Source organism: Bombina bombina, chromosome 6 (assembly GCF_027579735.1).
Source record: "Bombina bombina isolate aBomBom1 chromosome 6, aBomBom1.pri, whole genome shotgun sequence".
NCBI classification, from domain to species: Eukaryota; Metazoa; Chordata; class Amphibia; order Anura; family Bombinatoridae; genus Bombina; species Bombina bombina.
The window spans coordinates 598,729,990-598,745,541 of NC_069504.1; the positions used below are offsets into that span (position 1 = coordinate 598,729,990).

Here is a 15,552-nt window from a genome sequence, read left to right on the forward strand (position 1 = left end):
TAACTTTATTTGTGATGCCATCTTTGATATCATTAGGGTTGATGTCAGGTATATGTCTCTAGCCATTTTAGCTAGAAGAGCTTTATGGCTTAAAACTTGGAATGCTGATATGTCTTCTAAGTCAACTTTGCTTTCCCTTTCTTTCCAGGGTAATAAATTATTTGGTTCACAGTTGGATTCTATTATCTCAACTGTTACTGGAGGGAAAGGAACTTTTTTACCACAGGATAAAAAATCTAAAGGTAAATTTAGGTCTAATAATCGTTTTTGTTCCTTTCATCACAATAAGGAACAAAAGCCTGATCCTTCACCCACAGGAGCGGTATCAGTTTGGAAACCATCTCCAGTCTGGAATAAATCCAAGCCTTTTAGAAAACAAAAGCCAGCTCCAAAGTCCAGATGAAGGTGCGGCCCTCATTCCAGCCCAGCTGGTAGGGGGCAGATTACGATTTTTCAAAGAAATTTGGATCAATTAAATTCACAATCTTTGGATTCAGAACATTGTTTCAGAAGGGTAGAGAATCGGCTTCAAGATAAGGCCTCCTGCAAAAAGATTTTTTCTTTCCCATGTCCCAGTAAATCCAGCGAAGGCTCAAGCATTTCTGAAATGTGTTTCAGATCTAGAGTTGGCTGGAGTAATTATGCTAGTTCCAGTTCTGGAACAGGGACTGGGGTTTTATTCAAATCTCTTTATTGTACCAAAGAAGGAGAATTCCTTCAGACCAGTTCTGGTTTTAAAAATATTGAATCGTTATGTAAGGATACCAACATTCAAGATGATAAATATAAGGACTATCCTGCCTTTTGTTCAGCAAGGGCATTATATGTCCACAATAGATTTACAGGATGCATATCTGCATATTCCGATTCATCCAGATCACTTTCAGTTTCTGAGATTTTCTTTCCTAGACAAGCATTACCAGTTTGTGGCTCTGCCGTTTGGCCTAGCAACAGCTCCAAGGATTTTTACAAAGGTTCTCGGTGCCCTTCTATCTGTAATCAGAGAACAGGGTATTGTGGTATTTCCTTATTTGGATGATATCTTGGTACTTGCTCAGTCTTCACATTTAGCAGAATCTCATACGAATCGACTTGTATTGTTTCTTCGAGATCATGGTTGGAGGATCAATTTACCGAAAAGTTAATTGATTCCTCAGACAAGGGTAACCTTTTTAGGTTTCCAGATAGATTCAGTGTCCATGACTCTGTCTCTGACAGACAGACGTCTAAAATTGATTTCAGCTTGTCGAAACCTTCAGTCTCAATCATTCCCTTCGGTAGCCTTATGCATGGAAATTCTAGGTCTTATGACTGCTGCATCGGACGCGATCCCCTTTGCTCGTTTTCACATGCGACCTCTTCAGCTCTGTATGCTGAACGAGTGGTGCAGGGATTACACAAAGATATCTCAATTGATATCTTTAAAACCGATTGTACGACACTCTGACGTGGTGGACAGATCACCATCGTTTAGTTCAGGGGGCTTCTTTTGTTCTTCCGACCTGGACTGTGATTTCTACAGATGCAAGTCTGACAGGTTGCGGAGCTGTTTGGGGGTCTCTGACAGCACAAGGTGTTTGGGAATCTCAGGAGGTGAGATTACCAATCAATATTTTGGAACTCCGTACAATTTTCAGAGCTCTTCAGTCATGGCCTCTTCTAAAGAGAGAATCGTTCATTTGTTTTCAGACAGACAATGTCACAACTGTGGCATATATCAATCATCAAGGAGGGACTCACAGTCCTCTGGCTATGAAAGAAGTATCTCGAATACTGGTATGGGCGGAATCCAGCTCCTGTCTAATTTCTGCGGCTCATATCCCAGGTATAGACAATTGGGAAGCGGATTATCTCAGTCGCCAAACGTTACATCTGGGCGAATGGTCTCTTCACCCAGAGGTATTTCTTCAGATTGTTCAAATGTGGGGACTTCCAGAAATAGATCTGATGGCTTCTCATCTAAACAAGAAACTTCCCAGGTATCTGTCCAGATCCAGGGATCCTCAGGCGGAAACAGTGGATGCATTGTCACTTCCTTGGAAGTATCATCCTGCCTATATCTTTCCGCCTCTAGTTCTTCTTCCAAGAGTAATCTCCAAGATTCTGAAGGAATGCTAGTTTGTTCTGCTGGTGGCTCCAGCATGGCCTCACAGGTTTTGGTATGCGGATCTTGTCCGGATGGCCTCTTGCCAACCGTGGACTCTTCCGTTAAGACCAGACCTTCTGTCACAAGGTCCTTTTTTCCATCAGGATCTCAAATCCTTAAATTTAAAGGTATGGAGATTGAACGCTTGATTCTTAGTCAAAGAGGTTTCTCTGACTCTGTGATTAATACTATGTTACAGGCTCGTAAATCTGTATCTAGGAAGATATATTATCGAGTCTGGAAGACTTACATTTCTTGGTGTCTTTCTCATCATTTTTCCTGGCATTCTTTTAGAATTCCGAGAATTTTAGTTTCTTCAGGATGGTTTGGATAAAGGTTTGTCTGCAAGTTCCTTGAAAGGACAAATCTCTGCTCTTTCTGTTCTTTTTCACAGAAAGATTGCTAATCTTCCTGATATTCATTGTTTTGTACAAGCTTTGGTTCGTATAAAACCTGTCATTAAGTCAATTTCTCCTCCTTGGAGTTTGAATTTGGTTCTGGGGGCTCTTCAAGCTCCTCTGTTTGAACCTATGCATTCACTGGACATTTAATTACTTTCTTGGAAAGTTTTGTTTCTTTTGGCCATCTCTTCTGCTAAGAAGAGTTTCTGAATTATCTGCTCTTTCTTGTGTCTCATTTTCTGATTTTTCATCAGGATAAGGCGGTGTTGCGAACTTCTTTTAAATTTTTACCTAAGGTTGTGAATTCTAACAACATTAGTAGAGAAATTGTGGTTCCTTCATTGTGTCCTAATCCTAAGAATTCTAAGGAGAGATCATTGCATTCTTTGGATGTAGTTAGAGCTTTGAAATATTATGTTGAAGCTACTAAGAATTTCCGAAAGACTTCTAGTCTATTTGTTATCTTTTCCAGTTCTAGGAAAGATCAGAAGGCCTCTGCCATTTCTTTGGCATCTTGGTTGAAATCTTTAATTCATCATGCTTATGTCGAGTCGGGTAAAACTCCGCCTCAAAGGATTACAGCTCATTCTACTAGGTCAGTTTCTACTTCCTTGGCGTTTAGGAATGAAGCTTCGGTTTATCAGATTTGCAAAGCAGCAACTTGGTCCTCTTTGCATACTTTTACTAAATTCTACCATTTTGATGTGTTCTTCTTCTGAAGCAGTTTTTGGTAGAAAAGTACTTCAGGCAGCTGTTTCAGTTTGATTCTTCTGCTTATAATTTCAGTTTTTTTTCATTATAAGATTTAAACTTTATTTTGGGTGTGGTTTTTTTCAGTGGAATTGGCTGTCTTTATTTTATCCCTCCCTCTCTAGTGACTCTTGCATGGAAGATCCACATCTTGGGTAGTCATTATCCCATACGTCACTAGCTCATGGACTCTTGCTAATTAAATGAAAGAAAACATAATTTATGTAAGAACTTACCTGATAAATTAATTTTTTTCATATTAGCAAGAGTCCATGAGGCCCACCCTTTTTTGGTAGTTGGCCTCTTGGAGTGCTTTTTCTGTCCTGGTATTAACTTTCTCCAGCGTAAGGATACTTTAACAGAGAATCAATACAGCAACCCTTAAAAACTTTTAAGGGTTGCTGTATTGATTCTCTGTTAAAGTATCCTTACGCTGGAGAAAGTTAATACCAGGACAGAAAAAGCACTCCAAGAGGCCAACTACCAACCCACAGGAAGTGTAAGGGATCTATTCAACCTTCAGAAACACATCCCTGCATACTCCAGGAGGCTAACGAATACTATAAGAGGCACTACAGCTGGATACAAGGAGGAAACCCAATCATCTATATATACCCCCAGTGCGGCATACTTACCTCATTCGATTGAGGTAATATCTGGTAAGGGTATTATATACCATCTATAACTGTATATCAACTACATCTGGAGATTCACTACGAACTATATACATTTTTAGGACTCATATGAACATTGTTTCAAAGTTCATATATTTTATATGTAATTTTTAGCTGGACTTTCATTTATTTTATTTATTTTTATTTTTTATATTCCTTACATACCCCAACAGTATATTGGACATATAGGCGCTGTATCAATCCTTGAATATATAATATATATATATATATATATATATATATATATATATATATATATATATATATATATTTTCCTCTGCTGAGCTAACAAAGGTGGAATGATGAGTCACATAGATGCTATTTGTGTTGTACTATGTGACTGCTGTCAATTAGAAAGTTCAATGAAGAAATGGGGCCCAGTGAAGTCTAGTTACCCTCCTGGCCCTTACATTAGGGAACCCCAACATGTTAGTATTTAAGCACCGATTATTTTTTTAAATTATTTTTTATTTATTTTTGCTCCGCTATCTCCAATAAGAAACTTTATGCTTGTTTAATGGTATCTTCGTCATTTTCTTTTAGAGTTTCTCAGAAGTCATAGCAAACCATATACCAGATCAAAGAATATTTTCAACAAAGCACAAGTTGGTAAATCAAAAAAATGTTAACCAGTGATGGTTTTGCTGTGTTTAGATCTGAATATTGTCAGTCTTTGAACTAAGCAGCCTTAATAATAAGTAAATTATAGACCATAGAGGGAGCATTTTTACCATGGAACTCAAAGTACCTTTCCTACTACTAGTTACAAAGTGTGGAACTTGTGACTTTGTTCTGTATACCAACCCAGGTTTAGAGATTAACAGGACTCCAAAATGACGTTTGATGAAATCCTTATATTTTGTTTTCCAATTGTGTATACTGTGTAATTACAGGATGAAAACAGTTAACTTGGACAGTTTGTGCTTATTTCAGTTTGCCCTGATGGATCTACATGACTTCAACACATTTTATTTATTTGCATGTCTTGCCGAGTTATAGTTTTCTTATGGTTGTAATTTACAGCATTATGGTGTTAATTAGATATTTGAACAGAGCTTTACATTAAACAGTTTTTGAAGTGCTTTACAGCTAGTGATAAAGATCATGCCAATAAAAATAGCGACTTGCCAGTAAAACTTTTTTCAGTTAAGTGTTAATTACCTGATTGCCTTGGGGTATCTGCTTTTTATTAGTTATTTTGGTGTAATTGACATTTTAAAGTGTTTAAGTTTCTTTGGAAATGGGATTAATGTCAGATATACATTAGTGATCTTAATTGTGTAGTTTTCTTTTTCTTTCCCAATAATTTTTTTTCTTGGTAATGCATCTAAAATGGCATTTTAGAAAATACCAGCTGTGTTGACTAAAAAATACTGGTTATGATTAAAAACTTTTTTTTGTTTGCTTTTACAGTGGATCACTGCCCTCCAATAAAGCCTTATATTAAACCCCTTTTTTTTTTTATTACAGATTTTAAGTAGTACTGTTTTACAAGCACATTTTTTTCCCTCACATTTGTTTTTTATCTTGGTTTACAGATTGGAAATCTGGAAAATTACTACCACTTTCATCATAGCAAGACAATAAAGCGATCCACTCGTAGCAGCCGTGGGATACACAACTTCCTCATCATGGATCCAAAGGTACATTTGTTGAAAATGCAATTGTTCATAATCTGCTGAACTCATTTTGCAGATTCCAACTCCTCTTCAGTGTCAATGTGGAGACTTTCTACAGCTGTGCTTAGCAGAAAATTCTATCTTAATCTAGCTTCTTGTGATTCACTAACAGCTGCTAAATATATACTTGCTAGAGCACTAATGAGCTAGTGATGGTCACTGATGGTACCTACCTGTCTGAATAGGGTGTCCTTGTCTGCAGTCTTCCAATAGATTAACATATCAGCAGAGTCTGAATGCCTTGTTTGCTGCAATAGTTTTTGTTTTTTTCCCACAGTGGTCAAACTTCAACCATCCCTTTCATTATTCCTTACTTGGAGGAGTCAATCTGGATTGGAGAATACAGAATTTTCCTCTGTCATTTTGTTAACACAATCTCCATTGTTCCAGACTTAAATAACAGGAAAGGGGGCAAAATAAAGTATATACTGCAGGGTTGTTTTACTGTGAATAATTAAAGGGATATAATATCCATATGTCAGATCACTTGAAAGTGATGCAGCATAACTGTGAATGGCTGACAAGAAGAGATCACCTGAACTTTTCTATGTAAAGAGTAAGATATTTTACCTTAAAAAAAAAAAAAAAAAATTCAGCACACCAAAGTGCTTTGTGATCAAGAGTTACTTTGTACTGTCTCTTGAATGGTGAAACATTTGCCAATAACATCAGTGCTTTAATGTGATCTCATGGGATTTCACTGAAAAATCATAAGATTTCGTAGTTAACTTTAAAGGTAAAGGGGAATAAAGCGACTATGTATGCACATGCCAGATGCACACTCCTTGCCCCTTTGCAATTCCCTGGACAAGCATCGATCAGATGCTTAAAGAACCTTTTTACTATGGTGATGTGGCTACTGTGGAAATGTTGAAGTAAAATATCTTCCTTGATAAGATGTTCAGTTTATATTTTTTAACACTTGGGTATTATGTCCCTTTAAGAATGTTATGTTAATTTGTGCCACTTCCTATCAATGTAAAAAGCTTTTCTTTTCTTTTTTTTATGTGCTTGCTTTACATTTTATAATTTCTTTGCTGCGCCTCCTAAACCTGCCCCTTTCGTGTTGCATATTATGTTCTGTGCAGCCAATCAGGGGCTGCACAGATTGGGAACATGGAGGCACTGCTCAACAGATGCAGCTGTTGGCTGCAGGGAATAAAGCTGTGTAGAACAGGGAAAAAGACCTGACTTCTTGCATTAACAAATCTAAAACATGGACAATGCGTGTACCTTCAACATTTCTTAAACTTGGGACTAAGTTGCAGCCCATGTTAAAGTGCAGTAGGCAACAAATGTGGCATTTGTTTCTTAACTGTAAGAATTTTAATGTTAGCCATATTCTAAACTGTAAAATGGTCACATCATATGCAACTGACTTAAAGTGAAGGTTAACTTTGATGAATGAAAGCTCGTTTTTTAAAAAAAATACTATTAAAAACAGGGTCACTTCCCATTCATCAGTTTAGAAGGCAGACATTTTGATTAAAAACTTACCTTTGGTTTTTTTTTTGAGAACCATTCATTTGCTTTCAGACAGACAATATCACAACTGTTTCATATGTCAATCATCAGGGTGGGACTCAGTCCCCAAGCTATGAAAGAAGTATCTCGGATACTTGCTTGGGCGGATTCCAGCTCCTGTCTAATCTCTGTGGTGCATATCCCAGGTGTAGACAATTGGGAGGCGGATTATCTCAGCCGTCAGACTTTACTATTTTTCCATATGTGTTTTCTCAGATTGTTCAGATGTGGGGTCTTCCAGAGATAGATCTCATGGCCTCTCAACTAAAGAAACTTCCCAGATACCTGTCCAGGGATGTTCAGGCGGAAGCAGTGGATGCGCTGACACTTCCTTGGTGTTATCATTCTGCTTACATTTTCTCGCCTCTAGTTCTTCTGAGAGTGATATCCAAAATCGTCATGGAACAATAGTTTGTGTTGCTGGTGGCTCCAGCATGGCCACACAGGTTTTGGTATGCGGATCTTGTTCGGATATCCTTTTGCCAATCTTGGCCACTTCCATTAAGGCTGGACCTACTGTCTCAAGGTCAGTTTTTCCATCAGGATCTCAAATCATTAAATTTGAAGGTATGGAAATTGAACGCTTAGTACTAAGTCATAGAGGTTTCTCTGACTCAGTGATTAATACTAGGTTACAAGTTCGTAAATCTGTTTCTAGAAAGATTTATTATCGAGTTTGGAAGACTTACATTTCATGGTGTTCTTTTCATAAATTCTATTGGCATTCTTTTAGAGTTCCTAGAATTTTACAGTTTCTTCAGGATGGTTTGCATAAGGGTTTGTCTGCAAGTTCCTTGAAGGGACAAATCTCTGCTCTTTCAGTTTTATTTCACAGAAATATTGCTAAACTTCCTGATATTCACTGTTTTGTACAGGATTTAGTTCGTATTAAGCCCATCATTTAAATCTATTTCTCCTCCTTGGAGTCTTAATTTGGTTTTGAAGGCGTTGCAGGCTCCTCCCTTTAAGCCTATGCATTCTTTGGACATAAAACTACTTTCTTGGAAAGTGTTGTTCCTTTTGGCTATCTCTTCTGCTAGAAGAGTTTCTGAGCTATCTGCTCTTTCTTGTGAATCTCCTTTTCTGATTTTTCATCAGGATAAGGTGGTTTTGCGGACTTCATTTAAATTTTTACCTAAAGTTGTGAATTCTAACATTAGTAGAGAAGTTGTCGTCCCTTCGTTGTGTCCTAATCCTAAGAATTTGTTGGAAAGATCCTTACATTCTTTGGATGTGGTGAGAGCTTTGAAATATTATGTTGAAGCTACTTAAGATTTCAGGAAGACATCTAGTCTATTTGTTATATTTTCTGGTCCTAGCAAAGGTCAGAAGGCCTCTGCTATTTCCTTGGCTTCTTGGTTAAAGCTTTTGATTCATCAAGCTTATTTGGAGTTGGGTCAGGCCCTGCCTCAGAGAATTACAGCTCATTCTACTAGATCAGTCTCCACTTTGTGGGCTTTTAAGAATGAAGCTTCAGTTGATCAGATTTGCAAAGCAGCAACTTGGTCCTCTTTGCATACATTTACTAAATTCTACCATTTTGATGTATTTGCTTCTTCAGAAGCAGTCTTTTTGGTAGAAAAGTTCTTCAGGCAGCTGTTTCAGTTTATTTCTTCTGCTGATGTGTTCAGTTTTTCTTTTCATTATGAGAAAAACTTATTTTGGGTTGTGGATTAATTTTTCAGCGGAAAATGGCTGTTATTTATTTTTATCCCTCCCTCTCTAGTGACTCTTGAGTGAAGTTCCACATCTTGGGTATTGATATCCCATACGTCACTAGTTCATGGACTCTTGCCAATTACATGAAAGAAAACATAATTTATGTAAGAATTTACCTGATAAATTAATTTCTTTCATATTGGCAAGAGTCCATGAGGCCCACCCTTTTTTTATGGTGGTTATGATTTTTTTGTATAAAGCACAATTATTTCCAAATTCCTTTGCTTTTTACTCCTTTCTTTATCACCCCACTTCTTGGATATTTGTTAAACTGAATTGTGGGTGTGGTGAGGGGTGTATTTATAGGCATTTTGAGGTTTGGGAAACTTTTCCCCTCCTGGTAGGATTGTATATCCCATAGGTCACTAGCTCATGGACTCCTGACAATATGAAAGAAATTAATTTGTCAGGTAAATTCTTACATAAATTATGTTTTTTTATTTTTGAAGAGATCAGCAATAATCTGATCAGTGAGTTTGGTAATAGGTGGAGGTACAGGCAGACGCAGAAGGGAGTTAAAGGTTGAGAACAGCTTTCTGGGGTTAGATGCGTGAGTAAACACAAGAAAGGAGAAGTACTTTTTTGGCCAGACTGAGGGCAGAGTTGTATAACTTAAAGGGACACTGAACCCAATTTTTTTCTTTCGCGATTCGGATAGAGCATTGCTGAAGATATCAGGTCTGTTTGGTGTGCAGCCTCTGTATCCCGCCAATCGGCAAATTATCATTGTATCTGGCATAAAACTTGATGTGAGGATGTAAATTTGGGTGCATGATATTATGCTAATTTATACATGCTGTGTTATGAGTCTGTGGGAGCCATGTTGGATTCCAATGCCGTCCCTGCAAGTTGAAAATGACTGCTTTGAATTTGAAGTAATTCTTCTCCAGACTAACAACTCCAGCAGGAACTCAATGGGTACCCCCCACATGCATCAGATAAATTTTACCATGGTCCTGGCAGCCTGCAAACACTCAGTGAGGGATAACCATATAAAAGCTACCAACATCCATGGTAACAATGACATTATAATCTTACAACCAATCAATTTCTCTCAGTATTCTGAGCAAAGTAGAAGAGTCTTTATGTATGAACATGATTTCTTGACCACGGTTTGAAGTTGCTGATCATTGAATTCAGCCATGTTGGCACAAAGTGAGTTCCTGGCAGACTCTGTTGGTTGCCAGATGGATCCATCAGAGATTTATGTTTGGCAATAACAAAATTGTACCATCCACACCTGATGGTCTCACTCTAAGAGCTCTGATTGAACTCCAGACAATCCACCGATTTCAGGAGACTTCTGACAGCAATATCGGCCCAACAATACACTAAATTGTCACAAAGTCTAGTGGCATAACAACAACCTGGATATTGACTGTATTTTTGAAGTTAAAAGCCCTAGATCGGACGTCAAAGGCCTAAGGCGGCGTCCGTGACTAGGTAACGTTACCCCTTCAGCACACCAAGGTGACCTGCTCAAACTGTTCTTTCTAACTCTTAATACCATACTGTTTAGTCTCAACTTCTATTTACAAAATAAGCAATAGGGGATCATTTTAACATTGGAACACTGAGTAATATAGCCAAGATGGCCACTGCATGGGAATACAATTTGCAGAAGCGTCTCGATCATCACTTTGAAAAACTTGAAAAAAACTTTGAAAAAAATGATGCAAATGCTGTTAGATAAAGCGCCATTTGAATTACTGAGGAGTCGATATATTGAAGGCGTAGGACCTACACCAAGTAAAACTAAAGCAACAAGCACATATGGAGGCACGGATACACTAAAAAAAGCAAGCAATGAGAACCCTGACTGGGAGAGATTTAAAAAAGTCACACATCGACATGCCACTAAAATCAAATCTCTAAAGCCTGACATATAATCCAACCCATAATAACATCGGATTGACAGGCCTATTCAGGAGGGATTGAGCTCACAGATGTTGGCACCTGTGAAGAGATACGGAGGGAACTCCTGGGCAGCCAAAACCATCAAGAGATCAAGCTCTCTACCGATCAGCAGAACCTCAGGTAACCACTGGATGGAGCTGGACTTGCTCATTTGACATAACATTGGTAAACATGCCCCAATGCGGGTTCTGGACTTATCAGAAGATAAGTTCTTCAACACTCACTCTGAACCTACATCTCAATGGCCCAAACTTATCAAACTTACGCAAAGAGCCAGTATTGCACCACTAGAGAGAATATGCTGGCAACCACAATCTGGAGGATAGAGACACGCTGGCATACTATCACACTAATTTTTCCTTTGTTATAAATAACTTTCTCTGGACTGAAATGTTTAATCACCTAGTTGTTGAGATATATCACGGTTAGTGAAGTAACAGGAATTATAGCAATGTGTTTTCATTTTTAGGCGTAGTTGCGCTATGTTGGAAACTTAAAAATGCTATTTAAATTTTGTACTTTATAAACGCCATCCTAATATGTTATATAGCCAGAGATTAGTTTACCCGGCACTGCATTATAATCTCAATCTGCGCATTGCAGGACTTGTCTCCAAACCTGTTTATTTTTAGTTCTATAAGCTCCAATATAGTATTTATTATAACTTTTGGAAAATATGCACCGCCATCTTAATGTTTTTCAGCTCACCCGAGAGTGTCCTTATGGGGTTAATGGGGGGGCCCCAGGGGATTGAACTTCTCTGTAAAAAACATCAAATGCTTGTTAACCCTTCATAGACCTAGTTCTGGTCTAACCTTCATATCCCACCTATTCTATAACTTTTCTTACCCATAAGGTTGCCACAGTAGTGCTGAGTTTAATGTAGTCCTTTTATGACTTAAGTACTAAACTACCGTTACAACACAATTATTATGCACTATCAATGGACCCAAGAGGGGTCTACCCAATATGTACAAGGGATAAAAATTAGGATGAGGTTCTCACTTTACTTTTCAGTTGCGGTGGCAAAACATTGAACTCTGAAACTAATAATCTCATGTATTATATGGATACCTATTCCTGTTTTGACTCTGTTTATAGGTCAGTGTGTATTTATGAAAACTGTATAGTGATTTTGAGTGCTTACTTAGTTAAATATTTTGAGACCGAGAGACAAAATGAAGAAAATATTTTTAGTAATTAAAATCCAGCAGTATAAAATACATCTTTAAGGACTGACTTACAGTGGCAAGTTAATCTCTGTTCCTTTAGAAGCAAAACAGAGCTACATTAACTTTAAAAAGAAAAAAAATCCATGTTTCTGCCCCTGTATGTATCCAGTGCACCCTTAAGACAGAAAAACTTGGAAATACATGGCTAGATTCAAGTACACTGTGAGAGCACTTTTTTTTTTTTTTTTATCTGCAACATCTGAGTGAACTGAAATATAATCTGCTTTCCACAGCAAAAGGTAATGAAAGTAACACACTTGCTCTCCTGCCAGAGACTGAGGGCAAACTACTTAACAAGTGATTAAATGTTGGCATGTGTTCTTGCCAACTAGAGAGAATAAAATTAAGTGTTTGTCTGACGAAAGCAGAAATATTTTGTTTGTTGTTGCCACGACAGTTCATATACTAAGTTTTTGTTTGTATGTGTATGTATGTAGTCATTTATTCTGTGATCTTTGGCTTTTTGAATGGAATGATGTGATTGAAAGTTTGTCTTATTTGCAAGCTTTCAATGAATTAGTCATACCACATGTGTATGTAATGCTCAAGCATCTATTGCACAAACTTGGTGTAATATACCTTATTTACAGCAGTCATTTTATATGTATATGTGCACACAAACACACACACAGCCATGCACAACCCCTATCACCCATTACTTACTTAATTATAGTAAGCAAAACCTTTTTGACTGCCACATTCATTGCTTTCATTAATGAATGTTGTGAAATAGTGATATTGCCAGCAAATGCATAATGGCACAATTGCCGCTACTGCTGGCTTACATCAAAGAAATAGGGACAGAATTAATTGCGATGTATATCTGGCATGCTCTATAATATGTATATCCGATAACAGCATATGACTAAACACACCTACAAAAGCTTCTTATTTTCTAATTCCCAGAGGCTCACAGGCAGTCTCTATTGCAGTGTTTTTCAACCAGTGTGCCGTGGCACACTAGTGTGCCTTGAGAGATCCTCAGGTGTGCCACGGCAGACTGACAACAGTGTGACATATTTTTTAAACTTTGCTTGTTTTTTACTCCCAGTGCAGGGGTAGTTTGTAGGAGGCATGGCAAAACAGCACAATACATACAGTATGTGTGTGTTTGTGTGTATGTATATATATGCTGTATTAGGCTACAATGTGTGATTTTTTTAAAATTTTGGGATGGTGGTGTGCCACGGCAAAAAAAGGTTAAAAATCACTGCTCTATTGTACTGTCTGACTGCTCCCCATTCTCACCTCAGTTTCCTTAGATAAGAATTGCACATTCGACTAGAAATCTACCAGCTGAGCAAGCGACATCTTCAAGTTCACTACCACGTCTGATTATTAAAACTCAACAAGACCCACGATTTCCACTACACAACCAGACCTAACTTAGCACTGCCATCCGGCTTCTGTCACAGCTACTACAAGCTGCATGGCAGTTAAAGGGACAGTCTAGGCCAAAATAAACTTTCATGATTCAGATAGAGCATGTAATTTTAAACAATTTTCCAATTTACTTTTATAACCAATTTTGCTTTTTTCTCTTGGTATTCTTAGTTGAAAGCTTAATCTAGGAGGTTCATATGCTAATTTCTTAGACCTTGAAGGCCACCTCTTTTCAGAATGTATTTGATCAGTTTTTCACCACTAGAGGGTGTTAGTTCATGCGTTTCATATAGATAACACTGCTTGTGCACGTGAAGTTATCTGGGAGCAGGCACTGATTGGCTAAACTGCAAGTCTGTCAAAAGAACTGAAATAAATGGGCAGTTTGCAGAGGCTTAGATACAAGATAATCAGAGGTTAAAAGTATATTGTAACTGTTGGTTATGCAAAACTGGGAAATGGGTAATAAAGGGATTATCTATCTTTTAAAACAATAAAAATTCTGGTGTAGACTGTCCCTTTAAGCACTCCACGCACTGCTGAGCTTATCTTTTAGAAGCCTGCATGCAGTACTTACATATAACATGTGCACAGGTAAATTCAAATAAAAATTAAATAAAAAAAATAAAGTAATAATAATAAATTAGATAGTAAAATCTTCTTGGGACAGCTTTTCCCTACTCCCCACAGCTTATTTTGTAGTTGAAGTAAAAGCACACTTCTGCTGACACTTGATAACTTCCTTCAAACAGGGAAGTGGATCCCGCCTCTAAAAGAAAAACAAGATGACTGCTATAAGCTGCCCTTTAATCACCCGTTTCCTTTTTTCTTAGTGTACTTCATGACCTTTATTGCACTATGATTCAGTGAAGTGGGTGCAGCGTTGCTTGTGCTGAGTCAATGAGAGATCTCAGCCATCTGTCATGTACCCATGCATGTCATAGCAAGCTCAGCAGCTGCAGGGTGGTGCGTACCGCCGGCCTAAAGCTCACACTCCCATACCTCTGGAGATTTGGGTAGAAGCTGAGTAAGACGTTGCTCCTGGACTGTACATTTTCACAAGCATCCTCTGAGCTTGTTACTTTATGAATGTCAAGTATCTACGCACAGATCTCAGAAAGCCACAGTTTGTAAGATACTGAATGTAGGAAATGAGAAGGAACAGATAAGATTTTTGTTTGTGCCATATACAGTTTGAGATGAAATAGGAGGGAGAGGTTAAAAACATGAAGCTGATAAGAAAAATAAATAAGAAAGTTAATAAAATGGTTATTATAAATAAATTATTGCTATTACTAAATAAAAAAAAATTCTATGATAAAAATATTTCATAAAAATTCCTTTAAAATATATTATATTATATTTGGTAGTTCATTCCATCAATCACTATAGAAATGTAGGTGTAATTACTTACTTGACAAGTTCAGGAAGCCAGGTTGATGCTGATACATACTATTTCTGGCTACTAACATTGTTTGGTTATTTAATAAGCACCCCTATAAAAAAAAATAATTCCCTGCTTCTATAAATTGCATGGCTTAAGCCATTGTAACCTGGGTAGTCCAGTAGTCGCTATTGAAATGTAGGCATCGGTTACATGACAAATTCAGGGAGCCAGGTTAATGTCTAGCTATCATTTTTTGATTATCAATAACCTCATTTATGTTTACCTGATAAATGTATTTTCTTTCTTTTTGTTGTGGTCAGGGTGAATTTGATTTATATCCAAATAAATTTTAATCACAATTTAAATCACTAGTCAGTAAACCTAGATTTAAATCATGGTTTTCTACATATGTTTTCATTTTTAGAATAACTTTGTTAGAACTTTAAAGGGACACTCAGGTTAAATTAAATTTTCATGATTCAGATACAGCATGTAATTTTAAACAACTTTCCAATTTACTTCCATTAAAAAAAATGTGCACAGTCTTTTATATTTACAATTTTTGAGTCACCAGATCCTACTGAGCATGTGCAAGAATTCACAGACTATACGTATATGCATTTGTGATTGGCTGATTGCTATCACATGGTACAAGGGGAGTGGAAATATACATAACTTTGAAATTTGTTATAAAAAAATCTACTACTCATTTGAAGTTAAGACTAAGTGCTATTGCATTG

The 15,552-nt window shown here is 37.3% G+C and overlaps 1 protein-coding gene across 1 annotated transcript in view; it reads left to right on the forward strand.

The window, feature by feature from the left end:
- Positions 1-15,552, forward strand: part of PCSK6 (proprotein convertase subtilisin/kexin type 6) — a 742,641-nt gene that overhangs the window by 148,725 nt on the left and 578,364 nt on the right. The window contains exon 2 of the mRNA XM_053717589.1: positions 5,510-5,614. Within this exon, the coding sequence (XP_053573564.1) occupies positions 5,510-5,614 (105 nt within the window). The remainder of the gene's footprint in view (positions 1-5,509; positions 5,615-15,552) is intronic.